Below are 26,675 nucleotides of genomic sequence, written 5' to 3'. Positions count from 1 at the left end.
AATCTCTTAACCGTCAAAATATTTTTTTTTATTAATTCAATGCAATTGAAATTTAATTTCGATAATACTTGGTCTGAAAAATGCGGAAGCTAATATTAGAGCTTTTAATTAAATAATGTGGCATACATACTTGGCAGTAAGCCGTTGCTCGAAGTACAAATAAAAAAAAAAAACTTTCCACCGTAGGGTGGAAAATGCAATTTTCCACCCGGCTATCAGCCTATGAAAGGTGAACTTTCCGAATAGGAGAGATGAAAAATTATAATTGTAAATATACTTACAAGGTTAGAGGCCCTTCTATCGTGACCGCGCCTTTCACAGTAAGGAAAGGGACTGACTATCTTTATAGAGGTTGCCAATTCGCGAAGCTTACCACATGCACTTTTTTGTTGCAAACAAGCCCCCTTGTAAATGTAGATGTCTGCGTATAACACTAGAATCCGGCGAAGTGGGACAAAGTTTGTAACGCAGCAGTAAAGTTTTCCCCTACTTTAAGAGACAAAGGCAACATACATTTCATAAGTGATTTGATCACAGGTTTGACATCGCTGACAATATCTATTGAATGATTAATAACGTCAGATAATCGCTGCTATATGCTGAGAATTTATTTAAAACATAGTGAAGTCTCTGGGATTAAAAACAGACTTTAATAAGCATCTCCGTGATTAGATGTATCGGTATAAATACTTACTGTTCCCACCATCCCCGATGCAATGCTCCATGCAGTCGGACAAGTCTTCAAACTGGTAGTCGCAAGACTCCCAGGCACATTCGTAGGTGAGCTCCACGACTGGCTGGATAAGAAAGGATATTTCAATAATAATTCGGCCTTGTCTAAGCACGAAATGAAAAAACTACGTAACACCTGAATTACTAACATGAATAAGGCCTAGTTTCCCTCTGAATTAGAAAAACTGAATGGAGGTCAGTTTCGTTTAGTACTATTCGAATTGAGATTAGGTTGCTAAAAGCGGAAACCGGTTCCTTTGCGATACAATTATTACAGTATTGAAGCCTATGCGTTGAGTATATCCCTCTCCCCGTACGCCAGTATCATCCCTTAGTTAGGCAGTGTGTAAAATAACCATCATAAAGGCAACCACTTATGTTTCCCTCACATTACATGGCGACCCTGCCCTGAACGGCTACCCCTGTAAAGGGAAAATAGAACGTCTAAAAATACCGATACGAACAGTCCCAAAAATATTTATACACGATCTTACTGCTCATATATTTAGGTGTATACGTAATTACTAATTACGTATTTTGGACACTTTGTCGTCCGTATTTTCAGACTTGACCGTAACAAAGACGTGTTACGATATATTGGCCACTTTGCCCGTCACTATCTATTTGATGCTAACTGCACAATGAGACTACGGCTAAATACTAGGATACTAGACTTATTGAAACAAAACACAGGTGCTGCAAAACCAAGTAGTCACGATCCACAGTAATGAGGGACCGACAAAGCACAATGAGACGACGCTAAAGATGATGAGTATATCTTACTGCTGGTTGCGTGCCGCCGTGCTGCGCGAGCTCGCGCATCTCCTCGGCGAGCTTGGCGGACGTCTCCTCGTTGCAGCGCGCCGCGCGCTCCTCCCAGCTCTGTTTGGTGGCTGCGGGCAGCGAGCGCCACTCGTTGCCGACTATGCGCGAGATCTCGCCTGCCGAAATAATACTTGGTTGGCTTTTTTATGTACACAAATAATGCAAGGATCGTTTAGACACGCATGAGAGGTTCGTTACCTTGTTACTCAGTAGCTAACAGTGTAACGAAAGTCGCATGCGAGTTCCTCGCACCGCCTATGACGGTTTGGATTGGATGCGTGATAACCGCGTAAATTTATTTAAGTATTTTTGAAACGCCCGCCGATTTGATCTATTTTGATTACCATTTATTTACATATCAAAGCTACAATTCGTCGCATGATTGCTAGATTTTTGCAATAAACCCATTTAATATTAGTGACAAAATAATAATAATAGCCATATCGATAGAAGAAAAAATATACATGTATGTGTAAAGCGTTTTTTATGTAAAGTTAATTGATGGGTTTATATTTTATTGATATATAATAATACACACGTTAGTTCTACTACGATCCACTATAAATATCTTAAATCTAACAATCATACAACGACACACATGCTGGGTATAGACAGTAGAAAAATAAAAATAAAACCACAGAAACAAAAACGGCATCTTACGACTCGCCTAATCTACCCGCATTTTACAAATGCGTAGAAATACTATTTATATTCTAACGGAGCTCTTTGTTTGCTATAATTTTATTTGCCATAATATAAAACGTAACATTTGGCATAGTCCTTTAAAGCAAGCCGATGAGCTTAGTTTTACCGTAACTAAGACAAGTAAAATAGTTCAAAATATTGCAATTACAGTTTTGACAGCTAGTGGATAGTGTCACCTCCGTACATTACACGGTACTTAAATATACAGGTTGTCAAGTTTGACAATCTAGTTCCAACAAAACATATATGATCTGTACAGTGTAGGGTGCTTCACGTTTGTATGACTCAAACACTAGACAAAAAATGCGCCACCAATTAAAAATCTTCCAGTGGTGTAGCACCCCTTTGTAGTAGAGATAAAAGTACAAAAAAAACTTTGCGTATTTTATCAATATAATAAGTGTAACAAGATATAGGGGTGCCGACATCAAAAATAAAAATTATTTGAAGCACCCTAGTACAGTGCCATCTACTTAAACCCTCAAATTTGCGGTTACAATATTTTACACTACTTTTATTTAAGGAACTCTCTCTGTCTATAGTTTTATATAACAACTTTGATGAACCCCAAAGTTTTCAGTCGAAAAGATATGTCAAACATTACAGTTATGTCAAATGAAATTGTGGCAAACATCATTAGCCCGTTTTTTAATTCCGATAAAGCACAAACAGAAATAGAGGCAAATACATACTTTTGGAATGTTTCTCCTTGGAAGCTAAAAAGGATTTGGTTCATGAATGAAATTGTAACGCCAATCGGGTTCAGGGTGCCATTATTTATATTTGCACCTTATGACAGTACGCGAGCTATTTTGTTAAACATTAATTTGGACAAGGAAGAGCGACAGAGAAAGAAATATAATAGAAATTGTAAATTAAACACATTGATGACACTTATCCATAGATGCGTACAATACAAACAAGATTATTCAAAATGTTGTCCAGAATTGAGTGATGTCAGATCATTAAATGGTAGAATGCCGACTGCAAATAAAAAGTACGTACCTAGTAGGTATATCAAAACTACACTTTAAATATCAAAAACCGAACAAGCTGAATACGGAAAGTGAACAAGTTTTGATTCTAAGTGCCCAAGTGATTCAACGGGCATTAGTAATGAACTTTAAAGGGCCGTCAGAATAGATCACTGGTTGGTCGACATGGCACTCAAAGGCCCGCAACACCCCAATACTAACAAAATGTGCCTAAGCGGTATATGACAAATTAAATGTAATTTTAAAGATGGTTGGCGAACATGATCAAGCCTTTGGATTATTAATTTTCCAACTGTATGTGTGTGTTATTTTAGAATATTGCATTGACTCCGTGAGCCACTTTCATTGAAATCATTAGAGAGGAAGGGGATAGCGCGAAATGAATTCTAACTACGTTACACCAATGTTTGTTTTGCAATACTCGTAAATAATCTTGTATGTATGCACTAAAAACGCTTTAATGGGGAACACAGATTCAAGTTCAAAACATATTCGGCTTTCAGTTGTTTGATACCTTAATTGACGATCACGTATTTAAATGCAAGTTTAAACCAAAGAGAATTTGAAATAGGTGGATTTTCAAAGAAAATTGTGTAGCCACATTAAATTTACTGCCATGTTTAGACAGATGATTAAAACTTTTAGAACGCCACTTTATGATATTTAACAAATCAAAGACATATCCGTGAAAGGATAAGGATCAAAGTCAAATGGCGTTCTTAAAGTTTTAATCATGTGTCGAAAGATGGCAGTAAATTTACTGTGGCTATAAAGTTTTCGTTGATAATCCACTTCTATTTCAAATTATCTTTGGTTAGACCCCAAAACACGGCGAGTAAACGTGCTTCGAATATACCTCGTTCCAAACAAAACAAATTAATGACTAAAAATAGACTTTACAGTACATATGGGGCTACTTTATAGCACTAGTGCGAGAAGTAGCATATTACGTTACTGTGTCGAACATTTAAAGGGCCATATGTACTGTAAAACGTTGTACGATACATGTGCGAATAGGTAATTCGCAACTCGTGTCGATTTAAAACACTCCCTTCGGTCGTGTTTTAATTTATCGCCACTCGTTTCGAATTTCCTATTTTTCGCACTTGTATCGTAATGTACTATTAGAAAAGATCTCCGTTTGTTTAGTTTGGTCTAAAAACCCGACTTAACAGAAAAGCATTTCCGCAGGCAAAAAAAAAGTAAAAGAGCATCAAGATCTGGCGAATGCGTGGCTACTGAACAACGAAAAACATACGAGTAGTTACAGATCCTTTCGAAAATAGTTCACGAATGGCCAGCTAGCGGCTATTCGCCAGTTCTGGACGCACATTGATGCGAAAATGCTAAAAACTTTTAAACACACTGCACACAGACTCACCGAAAGTCGCTTCCGGATTATTGGCGATAATAGCCTTGCGGACCTCGCTGGAGTACAGAATATATCCGGTGACGATCTTCTGTTTGGATTCCTTCTTCTTCTTGCCCGTGGCCGGGGTGGCGGCGGGCGTGCGCTCCTGGTTGGACGCGATCGACGGGTTGTACGGGTTGCTATTTCCTCCTGTGTTGGTTAGAAAAAATTGTTGTCATCTAGATGTGTCTTAGCGCTTATGGAGCATTTTTCATAATCCATTACACGGGAAAATGTTTTTGATTTTTCTGAGAATGTTTGTTATTAGAGCAAAATCGATTTTGTACTGACCTGTAATAAGGATAGATTTTCGAAACTTGAAGACTACCACCTATTTTACGAGAGGGTGGAAAGACTAATCCCGCCAGCCCAACTCCTCAAAAAACTTGAGTCTCATAGGGATCACTCGTAGGTCTGGGGTGTTTTGCCCTGTGTGGAGCCCGACTCAAAAATCGACTTTTCAGAAGCACTAAAGGCTTTTACAGTACATATGGTGCTACTTTACCGCACTAGTGCGAAAATTAGCATATTACGTGACTGTGTCGAACATTTAAAGGGCCATATGTACTGTAAAACGTTGTACGATACATGTGCGCATAGGTAATTCGCAACTCGTGTCGATTTAAAACACTCCCTTCGGTCGTGTTTTAATTTATCGCCACTCGTTTTGAATTTCCTATTTTTCGCACTTGTATCGTAATGTACTATTGTAACATAATTATTAGTTGGGCACGAGTGGTGGGGGGAACTGACAGAACGTCTTATGTATCTTTCAGTAGGAGGAGCAGAAAAACGTTATTATTGTTTGTCCTTGTCAGGTTAATTTTTTTTATACCCCGCCGTAAATTTTAGTATGGTTTATGGTAGGCAATAAATAACCCGACCAAATTACGTAGATTGTTTTTGGCATTGTCAGAAATGTTAAAAAATATTTTTAATTTTGTCGCATTGCGTATGTTCTGTGCCTCACGGGCGCACGCTTTCACATCTATACGATCCTACCATCTATGTTTTGTAAGCAGTGCTTTTGTAAAATGCTTTTTTTTAGGCAGGTTCTAAGATAGCAGATGGCGATCGTGAGTTTTTAAATTTCGAAGTAATTGAAAATGGTTCAAAAAGAAACATACCTGCGGAGAGTGGCGTGGCCGGCGACGCCAGCGAGGACTCGTCGAGCGAGTTCTCGAGCAACATCTCCACGTCCTGGCCGATCGTCGTGTTGATGAGGTTCGTGAACTGCGGCTTCGTGTCCTGGCGACAGAAAATTAACGTTATTTCGAACCACTTAGGTAAGTTTTGCTGTGTCATAAAATAACTCAGTCCGATGTAGAATGATACACTATGAATGATAAACTATAAGCATTGCCGATTACACCGTTATGGAATATGTAGTATTTCATACGCCGGGAACTATGTTTACCGCGTGTCTCATATATTTACCTCAAATTTTGATTATCACTTATATATTTTGTAACATGACTATTACTTTGTACTTTATCAAAATCTTATCGTATATATCGACTTTTTTCAATAAAATAAAAATAAAACAATCATATTCGCAATTATTTTGTCAATCTACAATCCGGATTTGAAAAAATATCCTAAATCTCGTACAGATTGCAACATATCACGTATCAAATGAATGCTTATTATAAATGAATGAAATAGTGAAAATAGACACCGCGCGCGTCGGAGGGAGGATTGAGGCCATCAATTGGATATTTAAACTTGACATTTACACTTCGCGGCAATATAAATAGAATAGAATTATTTTTATTCGTAAACACAAACAAGACAACATAATATATCAAAAACATAGAAAGTATAATGTGCTAAGAAATGGACTCATCTCAGCATGTTTTTGGTTGCTTCTAGCGCTAATCTTCCGATTAGACCATCAAGTGAGAAAAATAGGACCCCTACGTTGTCTCTTGATACGAATGTATGTGTGTGTTAGTATTTTACAAGTATTTAAGTGTCCATCGTTTGTTGTATCTGAATGGTAGTGAAACGATGTGTATGTTGGTCTCACCATGGAGTCCACGTGCACGGGCGTGAAGGCGGGCTGCTTGTGCGTGAAGGTGTGCACCTCCTGCGGCGACGCCAGCGCCGGCGGCCAGTAGTACATCTGTATGTGTATGTTGGTCTCACCATGGAGTCCACGTGCACGGGCGTGAAGGCGGGCTGCTTGTGCGTGAAGGTGTGCACCTCCTGCGGCGACGCCAGCGCCGGCGGCCAGTAGTACATCTGTATGTGTATGTTGGTCTCACCATGGAGTCCACGTGCACGGGCGTGAAGGCGGGCTGCTTGTGCGTGAAGGTGTGCACCTCCTGCGGCGACGCCAGCGCCGGCGGCCAGTAGTACATCTGTATGTGTATGTTGGTCTCACCATGGAGTCCACGTGCACGGGCGTGAAGGCGGGCTGCTTGTGCGTGAAGGTGTGCACCTCCTGCGGCGACGCCAGCGCCGGCGGCCAGTAGTACATCTGTATGTGTATGTTGGTCTCACCATGGAGTCCACGTGCACGGGCGTGAAGGCGGGCTGCTTGTGCGTGAAGGTGTGCACCTCCTGCGGCGACGCCAGCGCCGGCGGCCAGTAGTACATCTGTATGTGTATGTTGGTCTCACCATGGAGTCCACGTGCACGGGCGTGAAGGCGGGCTGCTTGTGCGTGAAGGTGTGCACCTCCTGCGGCGACGCCAGCGCCGGCGGCCAGTAGTACATCTGTATGTGTATGTTGGTCTCACCATGGAGTCCACGTGCACGGGCGTGAAGGCGGGCTGCTTGTGCGTGAAGGTGTGCACCTCCTGCGGCGACGCCAGCGCCGGCGGCCAGTAGTACATCTGTATGTGTATGTTGGTCTCACCATGGAGTCCACGTGCACGGGCGTGAAGGCGGGCTGCTTGTGCGTGAAGGTGTGCACCTCCTGCGGCGACGCCAGCGCCGGCGGCCAGTAGTACATCTGTATGTGTATGTTGGTCTCACCATGGAGTCCACGTGCACGGGCGTGAAGGCGGGCTGCTTGTGCGTGAAGGTGTGCACCTCCTGCGGCGACGCCAGCGCCGGCGGCCAGTAGTACATCTGTATGTGTATGTTGGTCTCACCATGGAGTCCACGTGCACGGGCGTGAAGGCGGGCTGCTTGTGCGTGAAGGTGTGCACCTCCTGCGGCGACGCCAGCGCCGGCGGCCAGTAGTACATCTGTATGTGTATGTTGGTCTCACCATGGAGTCCACGTGCACGGGCGTGAAGGCGGGCTGCTTGTGCGTGAAGGTGTGCACCTCCTGCGGCGACGCCAGCGCCGGCGGCCAGTAGTACATCTGTATGTGTATGTTGGTCTCACCATGGAGTCCACGTGCACGGGCGTGAAGGCGGGCTGCTTGTGCGTGAAGGTGTGCACCTCCTGCGGCGACGCCAGCGCCGGCGGCCAGTAGTACATCTGTATGTGTATGTTGGTCTCACCATGGAGTCCACGTGCACGGGCGTGAAGGCGGGCTGCTTGTGCGTGAAGGTGTGCACCTCCTGCGGCGACGCCAGCGCCGGCGGCCAGTAGTACATCTGTATGTGTATGTTGGTCTCACCATGGAGTCCACGTGCACGGGCGTGAAGGCGGGCTGCTTGTGCGTGAAGGTGTGCACCTCCTGCGGCGACGCCAGCGCCGGCGGCCAGTAGTACATCTGTATGTGTATGTTGGTCTCACCATGGAGTCCACGTGCACGGGCGTGAAGGCGGGCTGCTTGTGCGTGAAGGTGTGCACCTCCTGCGGCGACGCCAGCGCCGGCGGCCAGTAGTACATCTGTATGTGTATGTTGGTCTCACCATGGAGTCCACGTGCACGGGCGTGAAGGCGGGCTGCTTGTGCGTGAAGGTGTGCACCTCCTGCGGCGACGCCAGCGCCGGCGGCCAGTAGTACATCTGTATGTGTATGTTGGTCTCACCATGGAGTCCACGTGCACGGGCGTGAAGGCGGGCTGCTTGTGCGTGAAGGTGTGCACCTCCTGCGGCGACGCCAGCGCCGGCGGCCAGTAGTACATCTGTATGTGTATGTTGGTCTCACCATGGAGTCCACGTGCACGGGCGTGAAGGCGGGCTGCTTGTGCGTGAAGGTGTGCACCTCCTGCGGCGACGCCAGCGCCGGCGGCCAGTAGTACATCTGTATGTGTATGTTGGTCTCACCATGGAGTCCACGTGCACGGGCGTGAAGGCGGGCTGCTTGTGCGTGAAGGTGTGCACCTCCTGCGGCGACGCCAGCGCCGGCGGCCCGCGCAGCCGCGGGAAGTAGTACATCTGTGGACACCACACAACACTCACTACTACTTAGAACAGCACATAATGATGATTAAAAAAGTCATAATTTACAAATAAACGACAAACGACCCTATACTAAAAAAAAAAAACTACATTGCCTAAAATATTGACTTTTGTATTGCTTTAATGCAATGGGTCGCATATAGACATTTGATTCTAAAAACGAACCTGAACGATTAATACAATAAATAAAAAAATGTCATCTAGCCTATTCCCTAAATAACTGTCGGGCGCCACACCCCACCCCCGCGGCCTCTACAGCCAGCGGCACCAAGTCGTACGCCGCTGCCAGCGCGGAGTATTTAGCGTGCTTCTGCTTAGCAGCAGTCTCCGCCGCTGCACCAGCACGACGCACGGTTTGCTCCAAATGGGATGCAGCGAAGATGCTCACGCAAGTGGCATCCCACAACTTTATATATATGTAATAATACGTTTCTAACTAGCATAGCGACTGTTACTAGGTCTGCCACCTCGTGGTGTAAGTCGGTAAATAAAACGTGACATTTACACTTTATACTAAACAAAGGGCTCTTGTGCTGCCTCTTTTCATGCACCCTCGCCAGATACTATCTAAGTCGTCTTTGTTGTAAACTGTCGAAGCTTTTCGAGAGTCGGTATGTCGGTAACGAATGTTTTTCAATAATACTAAGTTACACAAAAGAAACTAATAATTTAAATGATTAAACGTTTACAAAAATCTATAGTGTTTAAATACAATTGAGAATCTAATGTAAGTTCATTTCTCTGCGAAAAAACGTAGCATGTGATAACAAAATTATCACGTTTGTTGTATGGGAGCCTCACTTAAATATTTATTTTATTCTGTTTTAGTACTTGTTCTTATAGCGGCAACAGAAATACATTATCTGTGAAAATTTCAACTGTCTAGCTATCACGGTTCATGAAATACAGCCTGGTGACAAACAGACCGTGGAATCTTAGTAATAGGGTCCCGTTTTTACCCTTTAGGTACGGAACCCTAAAAAGAACCAATCTTATCAAAGAGTAATCGTTCACCTCATCAACAGTGACATCTTTGGTGTGCTCGAACTTGCGGAGCCCCGCGGTCAGCTTGCGCGCGATTCTGTTCGACTCGTCGTACAGCGACTCGCACACAAACACGTCGTTCTCGGAGATCTCAGTCGGCCGACCTGTCAACAATTCCATACAATCAAGTATTGTCTTATAATATAATAATAATTCAGCCTATATACGTCCCACTTCTGGGCACAGGCCTCCTCTTATATTCGAGAGGGCGTGAGCTATAGTCCCCACGCTGGCACAATGCGGGTTGGGGACTTCACATACACGATGTTTTCCTTCACCGAATAGCAGAATAGTGGTGAATATCAAATGATATTTCGTACATAAGTTCCGAAAATCTCATTGGTACGATACGTAGATTTGAACCAGCGAAATCCGGATTGAAAGTCGGACGTCATATCCACTAGGCTACCGCCGCTATCGGATTGTAATCTTAATAATCCATAAATTATTACGAAAAATATTAATCAGTCGATTTCCTCTGTAACGTAGATACGTCACGTAACCTAGGTTACATTAATAAAAATTTAATTATAAAATAACTAATATCCTAAAAAAGAAACATAAATACCTTTATAATAAAACACTTACCTAAATTACACTAAAATAGAAATACATTAATATTATACATAATACATAATCAAAACTTCAAGAAAAGTGCGTACTCCCATCTTAAAGGCCGGCAACGCACTAACAACCCCTCTGGTGTTGCAGGTGTCCATGGGCGGCGGTAATCGCTTACCATCAGGTGATCCGTCTGCACGTTTGCCTCCTCTATCATAAAAATATATATATATATATGTTATCAAGTCTCAACTTAATTCCTTCTTTCCGCGATGCACTGTACTTTTTTCATAAACTAATATTAATTTCTCGTACTTGTTCAGTATATTAATTAAGTAATTAGATTCAGTGTTTTAATTCCCGTTGGGTAGGTGTTGAACACTTCTTACGCTTATTTTAAGCAGGGAGCCTAGTTACGGTTGGAACCGTAGCCGACCAATCAGAGCAGTTCCAGCAGTTCCAGAGCGGCCCTAGCTGACGTCCCTCAGCTCGTGCGTGTCCCAACCCGCAGTGGCTCCGGCAGCTTCAGGGGAGTACTTGCGTGGTGGAACTGACCTCGGAGCAAAATTAGTACCGGCCTAAAACGTACCGTACCCTACCCGACTCTAAATCGTGTGCTTGCGGCGGAATTTTCGGTAGACACATTTAATAGCTATAGACAGCCTTTGCAGACAGGACGAGGTAGTTATTTTAATCAGCCTGTGATCAGTTCGTTAAAAGTATACATACATTTAAGGTAATCATCGTAGTCGAGCACTGCGCACTTTCCCACGATGCCCACCAGTGGGCTGGTGTCGTGCATGGTCGTCAGGAGCACCTCTTGCTTGTAGAAAGGCTGAAAAATATAAATATTTTAAAAACTATTTTCTTTACACGACGTGTTATTGTGTGCGTTCTTGGTACAATATCTTTACGAGTCAAAATGAAGAATAAATTTTCTACTCGTCGACTGTAATGGTTGAATTAAGATTTAGAATACGTACCAAACTATAATGGGCTCCTAAGTCAACTATAATATTCATTTCAATACGCTGTAGTCCACTATAAAGAATCTGACCAATCATGTGCCGCCGCGCTTTCATAGAAAATATATAAACAGGCAACTATTTCATGAGCATATTCATTCAACGCGTGTTTATGTCATTAGTACTACATTTTTGTCGACTGAGATACTAGCCAATTTTCAATAATTATTTAGGTTTTATAGTAAAAAAAAGTACTCTTTTAGATGACTAGTAGGAAAGCTCTTTATTATATAACGATTGTATAAAATACTATTTTCCGGGTGTGTAATGTTTTTAATAACAACTTTTTGCGAATATTCATTTAGCATAATTTGAATTGCATAATTTTGAATTGCAGAAATGATGATTCGGTATAAAAATAAGTGAAATAAAAACAAATTGCATAATGTCGAAAGTAATAATAATTAACTAGCATAATAATGTATTTTCATAACAGGTAACCAGCATAATGTTTATTTTTTATACAATTTATTATTCAGAAGGGTTTTCATGCATCAAAACTAATATCATAATATTGAAGGTTATAAACGCCTAGTGAAAATAAAACTCATTATCAGATTATATACATAATTAAATTGCATCAAAATAAACTTATCTATGAATAAAAATGTTGTTTTCTTCTATATCTTTCTGATTTATTTTGTTACCTCTTAAAAAGGAAAGCTAATAGGTATTTTAAAAAATTGGTTCTGTCCATATGGTCACAGTTCTACCTAACACTCCTCGCTTCGCTCGTCGTCGTACCTAACCAGCCTTAAAGTTCAATGAGTAGATTTTGTATAATTTAATATGTCATAGAAAATTATGCCACCTGATAATTCATTAAAATTTAGTTCTACATTTTAATCATAATATGAAATGAATGTTATTAGAAGTAAAATTATTCCTGAGGATTGTTATGAAGAATGTTTTTATGGCTATACAGTATTCTGTAATTTAATTAGTATGACAAACAACATTCTGTGGTTTGTTTTTATACATAATGTTTATTATGAGTTTCCATAGTAGTTAAATGAAATTATGCTAAAAGTTTGTATTAAAATTTAACGGCACCCCTATTTTCCAATATACGTTTTTCTTGCCATGCTTTTATAATTCGTATGCCAACGAAATTAGGTAACCTTCAAGTAGCAATCATTGTATGTGTGTGCTTGTTTTTTAATTTATTTACTCACTTTGTTGATGATGCCGGCTACTTCTGCTGGGAAGATGAGGAACGGGCCACGGAAATAGCATTTGTTGCTGAAAGAAATTACATATTAATTGCATGACAGTTGGGCACTGGGAATGTCATCTAGCTTTGTGTGGTAGGGCACAACACAGCGGATGTCACTATCTAGAGCAGAGCCAAGCCTTACAGAAAACCGCAGCCAAATAATACTAAACCCTACTCATAGGGTTGTGTTCCTGCCGGTGAGTAAGGCTGCCAGAGCTGCCTGCAGAGTGTTAGGGTCGGCAACGCGCATGTAACTCCTCTGGAGTTGCAGGCGTACGTAGGCTACGGAGACTGTTTACAAAGCGGGCCGTATGCTTGTTTGCCACCGACTAGTATAAATAGTTTTTTTTTAATGATTCAAGGTGAAACTATTAACTAAACTTAAATCGACACGCACAACGTGAACAAATACAAAAGGTAATCACGGTGCATATCCCGGCCACTCTTTGATATTTAACAAATTTAACACATATCAGTGAAATAATAATTATCTTAGTCAAATGGCGTTCTAAAAGTTTTAACCTTTTAACCGCCAAAGACGTCATATGACGCGCGCGGCTACAGCCCAATATCAACCTTCATGCGTACCGACAAGGTTCACGATTACGCGCCGCCTGCGATAGGCGTGGCGTTCAAAAGGTTAATCACGTGTCGATAGATGGCAGTAAATCGACTGTGGCTACAAAATCTTACTCGCCGGTCTCCCAGATGGTGTCGACCTGCGCGATCATCTGCTTGCCGCCGTCCGTCACCACGTACACGTAGTCGCCGGTCTTAATGACGCCGGAGCAAACCGTGTTGTACTGCTCGTAGTAGGTGTTCTCGTCGTCGGTGCCGAGAGGGTTGTACATCACCACGTCCTAGACAATACATCATTATTAATTGTTAGTTCAATATGAAAAAAACTGGCCAAGTGAGTTGGACTCGCGCCCCAAAGGGTTCCAACCACACATTTTTTTCGCATTTTTTTTCCTAAGACCAGCATGCAATGCAACATCATGAAACAGACAGTAATTGCAAACCTGCTACTGTATTACTACTTATTGTATTTTTTTTCCTCTGAAGACTAAATAGAATTTAAGTATGGCTCATGATTTTATTTTCTTTATGCTGTTAGTATGTATGTTAACATTATGTACTTAATAATGAACCTCCAGGTCTGTGATTCTTAAGTATGTTAAGTACTCTACATTGTACTTCAAATCCATTTGTATATGTGACTGTTTGTGTTATAAATAAATAAAAAAAACATCGTGCAACCGGCCAAGTGAGGACTACGGAGTCAGTAACTTACGGGTCTCTCTTTTTCCTGCACGTTTTCGAGCACCTCCAGTTCCGCCAGTTCATCCTTGTGCTTCTCGACGCGTTCGCGGAACACGGACACGGTCCGGTTAGGCTCGAGGAGTACCTAAACAACGTAACGATAGTAAACCAATCAATAAAAGAAAATAATAAAAATCACAATTTTAAAAGACTTGACTATAAAAAAGATTATTTCTCACCACACTTACTCGGAAAGGCTCTCTACTCTCAATATTTTATGAAATCAGTGGGCAAGGTTTCATTTTATCCTCTCAAGGGTCTGGTATATAATAAGGCCAATTCTTATGTATGGCAGCACTATCAATCTTATGACTCGAAACCACGTGCATACCATCCAAGTTGCCAAATGAAGATGCTGAGGTGGATGTGTGGCGTTACCAGGCTTTACATAATCCGTAACGAGTACGTGCGAGTACGAGAAAACCAGCGGCAGCATTTTGATTGCCTGTCACCTTCTAACAATTATGTAACTACGAAAGTGACAGAAATGCTGCCACCGATGGGCGTGCGCGTAATTGCCAACGAAATGCAAGAGAGCCGGCTGCGATGAAAGAAGGCCTTCTGACTACGTAGGAAATTTGGCACTACAACTTTCTATCGCAGGTCGAATATCCAGGGGCCGACCGTAAAAAAAGATAAGATGCTAAGGAACAGCTTTTATTTTGCTTGCTCGGGGCTTAACACATTCACTGCCGGAAACCCACCTGGTGTGCGCTCGTGAACTTTGTTCAGATGCCGGACAACCCGCTGGGCGGGTTGTTTTGTACGCAGCTATAGACCACCGGTTTGTGGGGTAGTGCGCCGTTTTTTGTCTGGCAGTGAATGTGTTAATATCAGCACTAGGGGTAAATAACGACTTTGCTCCCTTGTAAACCATACAACTGTTTGTTCTACTAGGGAGTAATGTGACTTTAATTGACTTTCTTACTTACCTCTCTTGGCACAAGAGTGGCTTCTTTCTCTGCTCCCTCCCACACCTTGATTTTCTTGAACCAGCGGTGCTTGGAGTTGTACCGGCTTTCGCACACGTATACGTCCTTGTCGGCGTAACCTGCGCAAAGAATATATGTGTAATATATGTATGTAAACCTATAGTGGACAGTGCACTACGTTCATAAAGTGTGACCAAAATACCTCGTTTTGATTAAGAGATTTATGAAATATATATATTTTTAAATTATGGCAATGTTAATGAAAATATCTCAATCGAGACACAGTTCTTGGATTTGATGCTCTACTGGGCTGCTTTCTCTAGTATCCTACAATCACCTATCTTATTTGGTGATATGTTTAATTTTGATTGACCAAGGAAGTAACTATACTTATTGTGAGGTCAAAAACAAATTGCCGGCAAGGCAATAAAAATAAAGTGAGAAAACTGCAAAACGCATCATTAAAGACCGCGAGTGCGAATGAGACAGTCGGCTTATGGATTTATATAGCACGTTGATTATGGCCCCTCAAAACAGAGTCTGTAGGTGTAAACTGTAAGTCCATTTTCACTCTATTTTTCCGCAGTAGATATGGCTTCTCAAATAATGCTAACCGTCCGGACGGAACTTAAAGTACTCCTAGATTCATGACGTAGCAATAGCCAGCGATTTCGTCAAGCGATATAAATATTATTTATTATTATAGGACATTATTACACAAATTGACTAAGTCCCACAGTAAGTAAATGTAAATTTAAAAGTGGAAAAATTACTGCCTTGGTTCAGACTTGAACTCACGGAACCTGGATCGATACTCCAGCGCTCTGCCAACTGAGCCACCAAGACCGCGGTAAATAAGTAGATAAACAAAATAAAAAATTGATAAATGTGCCAACCTTCGGGACGGAACTTGAAGTACTCCTTAACGTTCATGACGTAGCAATGGCCAGCGATTTGGTCAAGTGGGATGTTGCGGAAGGTTTCAGTTTTGAACACCTCTTGCTGGAGGAACTTGCGTGTACGCACGTGGAAAGTCTCGTGAGGCCTGCGAAAGGAATAGGTGTTACAATTGGGACCGATATTGTGGCCGATAAAATAGTATTTTATGCAACAGTTGTATTAGAAGGGTCGAAAATTCGAGTGGCGTGGGTTACAATGTGAGCCGGAGCATTTCTTGGGCCACTTATACAACGTTGCAGATAATACTTTTCTTACGAGTCAAAAATAGTTATTTGTGTCCCAAGGGAGGAAAAGTAGGACATTGCGTTCTGCGTGTAAAATTGTTACCCGAGCCGATGGCGAGGGTGGCAAACACGCGGGATGGAATGTCCTACTGTTCCTCCCGTGGTGCACATACTATTTTTCTGCTCGACGAAGGCGGAAAGCGACAACTTCGTTTAGCGCAGCGGGAGCAAAGTTGACGCTTTCAGCCCGGAGGGCAGAAAAAATAATACTTTAAACTAGTAGACACATAGGTAAACAAACCAAAAGTATACAGCTAAGATACGAGAGCATGCATTCTTACGCGCCCGGCCCGGGCCGGGCGGTTGGTCAGCGACACCTTCTCGTAACTTATGAGGCCCTGGTACTTGCTCTGCGCTAAATTCAATTATTGGACACATTTTTCACGATTTTGATCACAGTAGTCTATGGAGACTAACAAGCAACGCTAAGCGGTCTTCGTATTCTATGGATGTAGATATTATGGGTGTCACATACGCGTTTCTGACTTATGAAGTATTTTTTTTACTGTACAACCTAATGAATATTTTGTAAGTTGGCAGCAATACACATAGTTTGAAACTGTATTTTTTTTTATACTACGTCGCTGGCAAACAAGCATAAGGCGGCCTGATGGTAAGCAGTCTCCGTAGCCTATGTACGCCTGCAACTCCGGAGTTACATGCGCGTTGCCGAACTTAAGCCCCCCCTCCCTCTACCCTCTCGTTGAGCTCTGGTAACCTCACTCACCGGCAGGAACACAACACTATGAGTAGGGTCTAGCGTTATTAATTTTATTTTTTATTTTATTAGTGGTATTATTTTTGATTTTGTTAAGGCCACGTTTTAGCGATTTTAAAGCACAAGTGCTGTTATAAGGAATAGAAAATATAGACTTTTCTTCAAATTTAATCTGTATACTCTTATATTAGTGTTCATGAATGTATAAATGACAGATAACAGTAGAGGAGTAGAAAAATGGTACTGACCTAAAGTAAACGTTGGCATACATCATGGGCACGCCGTCGCTGTTGGTCCAGATGCGCACGGCCTGCACGACGCCGGGCTCCTGGTTGGTCTTGTCGGGCTGCACGTACAGGAAGTCGCCCTTGTCGTACTTGGTCTGCGGCTGCGGCGCGCCCGCCGGCATGGACTCGTCCGTGCTGGACCTGTGGATGTTGTTAGTATGGTACGGTTGTTTATAATACAGTTATTTGCTAGCTTTCATCAGGATTTTAATGTATGTATATAGCCAAACGTTATCTAATTTATTTTACAGTACATATGTGATACTTTACCGCACTAGTGCGAAAATTTGCATATTACGTTACTGTGTCGAACATTTAAAGGGCCATATGTACTGTAAAACGTTGTACGATACATGTGCGAATAGGTAATTCGCAACTCGTGTCGATTTAAAACACTCCCTTCGGTCGTGTTTTAATTTATCGCCACTGGTTTCGAATTTCCTATTTTTCGAACTTGTATCGTAATGTACTATTTTACTCCACGTGACTTTCAACTGTATAAGACACCGGCAAGTGGTTCTAATTTAGGTCACATATAAACAAATATACGCAGTGAAGCTAAATAAGTGTGTAAAAATAGGTATAATAGACACTGGTCAAACTATTTTAGAGTATTTTTAATATTAGATATTCTATGACACTTCTTACTGAACTGAAATATTAATTATGCAATTATTTACATCACTCTATTACTCATTATGCAACTTGGAATGGTATTCCACCTGTCCAAATTCTTGGTCCAATGTGTATTTGCATCTCACATTTTGCTTAATAAGAAGAGTGGGACGCAATGCACATTGGACAAAGAAATTGCGCAGGTAGTCAACCTTACTCAATGTATTGGACAAAAAATACCAACGAGCCTCTAACCCAACAGGCCTGCACTTCTTTTCTGCGAAACTTACATTTCTAGACATAAATTTGTTAAACTTCAAGACCGAGTGAAGAATGTCGAGATCCGACGCCGCACCAAGGAGACGTGGGTGACGTCATTACCAAGCTGAAATGGAATTGGGCGGGACATTTGCCAGGCAGAGTGATGGCAGGTGGATCAAAATGTTGACAGATTGGCGGCCGCTTTCGGATAAAAGAAGAGCCCACGCGTCTGTTGACTCGTTCTTAGACTATCATTAGAAAAATCGCGGGACAATTCTGGATGCGACTAGCCCAGGACCGGGATAAGTGGCGTACACAAAGACAGCCCTATGCTCAGCACTAGGCGACCGGAGGCTGAAATGATATTTGTTAAGAAAGATACCTGGTATCATCCTCCTCATCATTCTCCTGTAACATCTTGCACTGCTTGAGCAGCTCCACGCTGGTAGTGAGTATGTCTTTAGTGAAGGCCAGCGCGGGAGACGTCAGCGTGCCCTTGCAGAGTTGGTCGCGGTGGGTGATGAAGAAGGTTTGCAGCTCCACAGAGTCTTCGAAGATTTGGCTGTCTGTGCGCGACAGGCGACGGGCTCTGAAAGAATTAATCATTTTTGCTGTAATTTTAAGAGATGCGGTGTCTTCTGATAATTATTGGCACGTAAGTTTTTGGTTTAGGACACAAGGTGGTTGACCCTCTCACGAGGTAGAGAACGTGCAAGAACTGTGAGGCAGCACCTAATTATTGATATTAAGTGTCAAAGTAAGATGAATTTAGGCCATAAGATCACAATATTTGATAAAAAATAATTTGATTTGTTCCCAAAGTTGTGCACAAGCCAGCCATTGTCCGTTTGGAACCTAGACCTCATTGTTTATTGCGGTTTTCAAACTACGTTGCAAGGCATATTTACTGGACCTCCAAAAGAAAGTAACGTACACTTTTGGTTGAGTGACCTGCTCTATAGATATTTAAATTCAGTTAGCACTTTTTTATCCACTGCACATTGTTCGGTTTTGTCCTGGCTGTCCTATATGTAATAGTGTAAATGTTTCTACTGTCCTTAGCTAGAAAATACAAATACGGCGGTGGCAGAATAACAGCGTCCGTTGCTGGAAATCTTTAGGGCTGCTGTGCCCCGAGGCCTTTCGGCGCAGACATTAGCTGAGCTACTTTCCTTTTCAATTAGTTTGTAAGCATTATTGTGTATTATTGTTGTGTAAATTAGATTAGATGATTTATTTCATGAAGGACAATTACAGAATAAATTTGCATTGATGTCAAAAATATAAGAATTTCTATCATGATTGTCAAAATAAAAATGAAAATAATAACAATACTAATGAAATAAAATTATAGCTCCAATAAGGAGTGTCAATACAATTAGAATAACAGTAAGTAAGTAAGTAACAGTTTCTCAATGTATTAATTATGTGCCTATGTTTAAACTTTTTCAATAAACGTCTTTATAATAATTATTATTGTATTTATCATAGTTTACCTCTCAAAGACGGCGAACATGTCTTGCTGGAAGTGGTCGAGCCGGCGGTACAGGCCGCGGTCCAGGCGCCGCTTCACCAGGTCCAGCGAGATGCCGCGGACGCGGACGCCGTTGGTCTCGTCGTGCTCCGGTAGCTCCGCCATACTGTCTGAATAACACCTGCAAAATATCAAGCGAAAAACCAAGTAAGTTTCTTGCATGAGTCAATCGTAAGTCGCTTTGAACTGCCGTTCGGATACGTTTTGTATTATTTTATTTTTTTATACTTCGTCGGTGGCAAACAAGCATACGGCCCGCCTGATGGTAAGCAGTCTCCGTAGCCTATGTACGCCTGCAACTCCAGAAGAGTTACACCTCCCTACCCTCGTTGAGCTCTGGCAGCCTTACTCACCGGCAGGAACACAAAACTATGAGAAGGGTCTAGTGTTATTTAGCTGCGGTTTTCTGTAAGGTGGAGGTACTTCCCCAGTTGGGCTCTGCTCTAGATCTGGAATAACATCCGCTGTGCTGTGCCCTACCACACAAAGCGAGATGACATTCACAGTGGCCATACCTCTCTTTTGGACGTAGTTTAAGGACATACCCGGGTCCATAAATAAAACATAATATTACCTGCCCTCTTCATCCTGATGGTTGTACACCGACGTGAACAGGTTGAGGAGCAGTTCTTGCACGGCCGCCGGCACGTCAGGAGGTGCATCATCGTCTTCCCTGTAAAAATACATGACGGCTACAAGAGGTACAATAAGTATAGAGATGAAATGGTAGAGCCGTCAAATAACCGAACGAGACGCTCTTATGGAACTTTCAATAGGAGTAGCAGAGAAAGCGCTATAATTGTTTGTACTTGACACAGTCTCTTTTTTTTATTCCACACAGTAAATTTTAGTATGGCTTATGGTGGGCAACAAATAACCCGACCACATTACGTAGCTTGTTTTCTTTTCTGACCCTCACGGGCGCACGCGTATAGGTGTACGTAGACGTAAAAAAGGTGTAATCAAGCAACGTTTAAGCCTTATTGAGCTTACCGTGGGACTTAGTCAATTTGTGTAATAATGTCCTATAATATTTATTTATTTATTTACGCCAATGTTTCAAAGTAAAAGATCTGTTGGATTAAAATATCCGTGAAAATAGTATTAAAAAACACGAATCACACCTGCTGTGTTGAAATAGGGAATGTTACGCGAACCTCTGCGTAGGGGTCGCCACTACCACAACCCATCACAATGAGGGTCTACCGCGATACAAGAAAATCGAAACTTCGTTATCTAACCTCTCTATCGCTCTTGCATATTCGAGCGATGAAGAGGCAGATAACTAGATTTCCCGGTAGGCCCTTTGTAAACAAACCGCCTTGATGTATCAATGTCATATTTTATTATCTGTGAAAACTTGTCAAAAAACAGTTTAAGGCACAGTGTGTATAAGTTACTCTATGGTTTACGAAAGGTGCTTGTGCTGCATTCTGGCGGCAGAACATTGCAGTAATACTTTCTTGCTATGGAATTTGCAAAACTGCAGTAGTAGACCGCGCCAAAAAAAGAATGGTTTCACAGATGTCTAAACAGCGCAGTTTTTTGTCATGTTTAGATTTAGATCCTTTATGAGACGTGACAAACTCAACTAACCTTAACATTTGCTTGGTCTGCAAGCAAACCCGCTGCAAAATCAACGCATCCTTATATATCTGGGAATCTGGCTCATTATATTTGCAGGCGTTATCCAACATGAGCATGAAGTCCGAAGCCAGCTCATTGACGGAGTTGTATATGTTGTTCTTGAGCTTGTGAGCGATTTTCTCCATGTCTATGGGGTTCTTGATGAGCTCGTAGTAGTCGGGGTATTCGGATTTGCTTGGAAGCTTCATGAAGATTAGAGCGAGCTGGCGTTTGGCTGCGGAAATGATAGATTATATAATACACACGACACACCCGTGAAATACAATAGCGGCTGTGCGCGATGGAGGGTCTGCCACCTGGTGAGCTAAAACTAAAACTTGACATTGAAAATTTACGCCAATAAGGTGCTGTCCCCTACAGCTCGCACACGTTTACTTGTGCGTTATGGGATTTACTACCTTGTGGCCAAGATTTAAACTTTTTATTTACACTACCATAGAGAAATAAGTAAGGATAGTGCTCACTCCATACATTAGTTTTGGTACCAAAACGCTTATTATTTTCGTAGTCGACAACCTAGCATCGAGTAGCGGAATTATCAGTACTGCTACCAAAACTGATGTAAATATCAATAACCGGCCAAGAGCATGTCGGGCCACGCTCAGTGTAGGGTTCCGTAGTTACTCTTCCGTCACAATAAGCTAAACTGGAGCTTAAAGTATAGTAAATTGTTAACCAAGGGATGAAACGGTACCTTTCACCCGAGTTAAACAAATAGGCAAATTTGCATAATCAGTACCTAATTAAAGTAAGTCTTTTTACTATGAAGGGAAAACTTTTTGCGATAACTCAAAAACAGCTTAACTGATCATGTCCGCTATAGTTTTCATTTAATGTCTTTCTTAAGCTCTACTTCCACGATTTTTTTCATATTTTTTGGACCTATGGTTCAAAAGTTAGAGGGGGGGGGGACACATTTTTTTTTTCTTCCGGAGCGATTATCTCCGAATATATTCACTTTATCAAAAAATGTTTCTTGAAAACCCTATTAGTTTTGAAAGACCTTTCCAACGATACCCCACACTCTACGGTTGAAGCGAAAAAAAAAATTCACCCCCACTTTACGTGTAGGGGAGGTGCCCTAAAAAAAATTAAATTTTTAGATTTTATTGTACGACTTTGTCGGCTTTATTGATTTATATATCCATGCCAAATTTCAGCTTTCTAGCACTAACGACCACGGAGCAAAGCCTCGGACAGACAGACAGACAGACAGACAGACAGACAGACAGACAGACAGACAGACAGACGGACATGGCGAAACTATAAGGGTTCCGTTTTATGCCATTTGGCTACGGAACCCTAAAAAGTGGCGCCATTTTACCGGGCATCGGCTAAAGGCGATGCCGCTATAACTTTGGCCTTTGATCTATTAAATAGTGCCACGTTTTGATATTTAACAAATTTCACACATATCAGTGAAAGAATAAGGATCAAAGTCAAATGGCGTTTTAATCATGTGTTGAAAGATGGCAGTAAATTTACTGGGGCTACAACATTTTCTTTGACAATCCACCTATTTCAAATTCTCTACTATTATCGTATTCTTACACAAACCTGAACAAGAGAATACATTCAATAAATCTAATTTTCTATTTTAACTAAATTCTTAATTTCAATCTTAGTTTATACAGCTTCATATAATATTAATCGTAAATATGAAAACAAACTTTGAACACTGTTTTGGAAAAACTTTTTTGGAATTGATCATACCTTTAGGAATCCTATAATCTCGAATAGCATCATACAACGTCCTGAGTTTCTGTTCCAGGGGTGAAAGTTGTCTCGACTTCGGAGTCTTAGGAGCCTTATTAACAGGTGCCTTCTTCTCATAATTAGAGTTAAGTTCTTTAAGTTTGTCATTCATGACACGCTCTAGACGGCTGGCGTCGTCGTAGATCATGGAGCCTTCCTCGTTGAACTGGCGGCAGTTGGAGAACATCAGGCGGAAGTCGGTTACCATCTCTTCTACGCTGTTGTAGCGGTCGTTCTGTGGAGAAAATTTGTTTGTAGAAATGTTTCGGGACATATGGCTGCTTTAGTGAGACGCGGTAGCAATCCTCATACAACATTGCTGACCTAGGCCAGCAAAGTGAGCTTGGCCATAAATAGAGCCTTTGAAAATAATACAAAAGCTCAGGAAAGTCGCCGAGCAGTTTTGAGTTCCTGTTATCCTAATATGTCGAGCGATATTCAACCGAAATTACGTGAAGCATGTATGTAATGAAATAATAAAATCTCACGTGTACTAGTTCATATAAAAGCGGCTATAATTGTGCAATCCCATGGGTTCATCGCATGCAAACAACATCGAATAACTGACTGACAACTCATATTTCTCAATCGGAAATCGCGCGTGCCCAGTGTGATTGCGCCATTTTGCATCTAAGGGTGTTATTCCACCTGTGCAATTTCTTGGTCCAATGTGTATTTGTGTCTCTTTTGCTTCATGAGCGAATGAAACGCAATACACATTAGACCAAGAAATTGGACAGGTGGAATACCACCCTAATCAATTTATTACATTAGCGTACCGCTACCGAGTAACATAGGTAATTGACAGACTTTTTATAGGCTGCTGAGACTGTGCAACTAGCAAATGATTGATTGGTTCCCATAAAATTATTTTATTAAATCCCTCTCGCTCTACCATAATCCCGTAAGGGATTAGTTTAGGCGGTGGAAGTACGTACTGCCTGCAGAGTTGGCCGTTTAAAAGCACCGTCTATCAAAGATGCATAACCTCGAGAATAGGGTATTTGACTGTATTTAAAATAAATCCTTTTACATCATGCATGAAATAAAGCACCAGCAGATTAATAGAGAAACGTAGACAGCAGTTATTTTAAGACACAATTTATATTTTAAAACCCGTATAAAACTAATTGATTTGATTGTGACGTCACATGCCAGTGTTCCATATAAATTCCATATGGTAGCAAAATCGTTTTGACAGTTCGAAAAAAGAAACTGATTTGACTAGTAGTCAAATACCCTATTAGCGGCGGCTACCGCTGTGGCCGGGAGGTCACTAGACTAGCCATCGCTGGTTTAGAACGCATGCCGAATCTGGCTCGTCAAATTAAAGCCGCAATGAATTTTTGATGAAAATAATACGAAGCAATAAAATAAACTGTTTTTTAATTAACAACAAATAGTTTAGGACTAAGAGTAATTATCGATGAAAGAAAAATGCCTCGATTAACAGCCCCGACTTGTGGGTGGTGTTTCAACCTTCGAGCAACACCGGCTTCCGACACGTCGTAAGGGAGGAGCCTAAGCGATATCTTACCGAACAAATCATTCTGCCATGTTTTGCGGGGGGAAACGTGCACACAGTCGCACTTCTCACTCACTACATACAAAATCCAATCTGTAGTGACGACACAAATACATAGAAAATGACACACGTCAAAGACAAATCTTGCACACCTCGATCTCTTTTTGTGTACAGAGGAGTCACAACATGCACCGCCATAGGCACAGTTGTGCCTATGCTTTGGCAGAGGGGAAATAGTATGAATGCCGTCTCCCTTCCCTGTGTAGCTTTAGCTAATTATCGAACGATGCCATTTTGTTGTCAAAACCAGACGTGTCACGCGGAAAGCGGCCGGGAGCCGACTGATGTTCGCGGCGAGCATTGGAGCCGCCCGGCGACTTTTTTGCACGCGAGGGACATACACTCTTTCCTTCTAGCTCTGTGGTCAGGACGCGGAAGCTGAAGACAACGGTTCGATTTCAGCCTCGGCCACCGCAGAGCTTAGTCACTTATTATTTCGTATACGTCATCTATTTCAGTTTATATAGCTAAGACCATACCTTAATATTAGCTTCAATGGTGATCATATCTATGGGCCGGTCGATCACATTATAATACTCCGGGTACAGTTTCTTGCTCGGCTTCTCCATGAAGAGCAGCATCGGCTGCCTCCCGTCGGGGCACGTGAAGTCGATGAGGTGCTTGGCGATGAAGTGCAGCTTCTTCTTGAGGGGGAGGTTGCACCGGGACGCGGCGGCGGGCGCGGCGGGCGCGGCGGGCGCCGGGTTGACGCGCGGCCGGCCTGGGGGGGGGATGATATTGTGTTACTACTTTCCCACTGAATATCCCGTTTTTTGTGGGTACGGTTTTCTGCGGGATCTCGTTTTAATAGTATGCGTGAAATATCCCGCAAACAGATTGGTCGTATGAAACGGGATCCTGCAGAAAACCGTACCCGCAAAAAAACTGGATGTTCAGTGGGAAAGAGCCGTAGCTATACGCTGTATCTTTAGGTATTTAAATAAAAGTAATCAAAATCTACCCTCGAATGGCTCCTTAAGTCAGTTGAGGGTAGATAAAAACATTACATGATCAAATAATGTAGGTTAAAATCAGGTCGTCCAGTGACAGATCCAGGCGTTTTTGTATTTAGGTGGTTAACCAATAATTGTTATAGCTACCCGAAAATGTACAAATTGTTTGTTTACTTTTATTTAAATACCTAAAGATACAGTATACTTATAAAGCGACTAAGCCGGGGAGTTTTTGGACAATGTAACTCCCTTTTCACCTCCTAAGTGGTTGATTATCAAGCAATCTTAGTAAATACCTTTTGTAGAACTACGTTATTATAAAATAAAAGATAAATTAATAATGAATTCTGAAATGAACATTAATCTGGGCACCAACAAACCAATGAAAGTCCTTAGCAGAAAAGTTCTTGAGTGGTCACCTCTATTCATTATCATATCTGTTGTATGAAGGCAGCCCAAGACTTCGATATTTGGATGAGACCAGTGTCCAGCAGTGAATGGCTGTTATACTGATGATTACCTCTCGGTCTGGGCGTGACGACCTGAGCCTGGTTCTTCACAGAGGACAAGCTCTCGTCATCACTCGAAGAACTCTGCACGATGTCCAGTAGCTCCTGGACCCTCTGCTGCATTATCCTACAAAGAAATATAGGTATGTCAGCATGGAATCATCGCTGAAAGTCCGCGCTAATATAAATATATTTCAAATATCTTCTAATAAAACTACTAAGCTGATGTACGCGGAGGTTTTCTACTAGAAAAAGGTTTACTTTGAGAATAAAATTGAGTTTATTATTTTATTTTAACTTTGAAGTATAGCACAAATACTAAACATTTCAACCATAGTCCCTCATAAATTGTTTCATGCTTAGTAGTATGCTTCTATTCTATCCGTTTCTGGATTTGGAGGATACATGGGAGGCAGTTCTTCATTTAAACTAGAAATCTCCTGAAAAACATCAAGAAAGGGGCATCTCCCACAGGCCCTTTTCTTGATCATA

The 26,675-nt window shown here is 41.8% G+C and overlaps 1 protein-coding gene across 1 annotated transcript in view; it reads right to left on the bottom strand.

The window, feature by feature from the left end:
- The window catches only part of LOC133529630 (protein polybromo-1), a 51,688-nt gene that overhangs the window by 15,549 nt on the left and 9,464 nt on the right, over positions 1-26,675 (bottom strand). Inside the window, exons 9-28 of the mRNA XM_061867384.1 lie at positions 26,195-26,310; positions 25,201-25,442; positions 23,095-23,371; positions 21,331-21,595; positions 20,309-20,407; positions 19,697-19,855; positions 18,583-18,789; positions 17,286-17,465; positions 15,972-16,120; positions 15,076-15,194; positions 14,115-14,228; positions 13,514-13,680; positions 12,780-12,846; positions 11,309-11,414; positions 9,989-10,122; positions 8,840-8,950; positions 5,796-5,916; positions 4,639-4,818; positions 1,516-1,673; positions 695-797 (exon numbers count right to left, since the gene is read on the bottom strand). Of these exons, the coding sequence (XP_061723368.1) occupies positions 695-797; positions 1,516-1,673; positions 4,639-4,818; positions 5,796-5,916; positions 8,840-8,950; positions 9,989-10,122; positions 11,309-11,414; positions 12,780-12,846; positions 13,514-13,680; positions 14,115-14,228; positions 15,076-15,194; positions 15,972-16,120; positions 17,286-17,465; positions 18,583-18,789; positions 19,697-19,855; positions 20,309-20,407; positions 21,331-21,595; positions 23,095-23,371; positions 25,201-25,442; positions 26,195-26,310 (3,074 nt within the window). The remainder of the gene's footprint in view (positions 1-694; positions 798-1,515; positions 1,674-4,638; positions 4,819-5,795; positions 5,917-8,839; positions 8,951-9,988; positions 10,123-11,308; positions 11,415-12,779; positions 12,847-13,513; positions 13,681-14,114; positions 14,229-15,075; positions 15,195-15,971; positions 16,121-17,285; positions 17,466-18,582; positions 18,790-19,696; positions 19,856-20,308; positions 20,408-21,330; positions 21,596-23,094; positions 23,372-25,200; positions 25,443-26,194; positions 26,311-26,675) is intronic.

The sequence above is a fragment of the Cydia pomonella genome, chromosome 21 (genome assembly GCF_033807575.1).
Source record: "Cydia pomonella isolate Wapato2018A chromosome 21, ilCydPomo1, whole genome shotgun sequence".
Classification (NCBI taxonomy): Eukaryota; Metazoa; Arthropoda; class Insecta; order Lepidoptera; family Tortricidae; genus Cydia; species Cydia pomonella.
The sequence above is the reverse complement of the archived record's forward strand: the minus strand, read 5'-3'. Positions and strand labels throughout refer to the sequence as shown.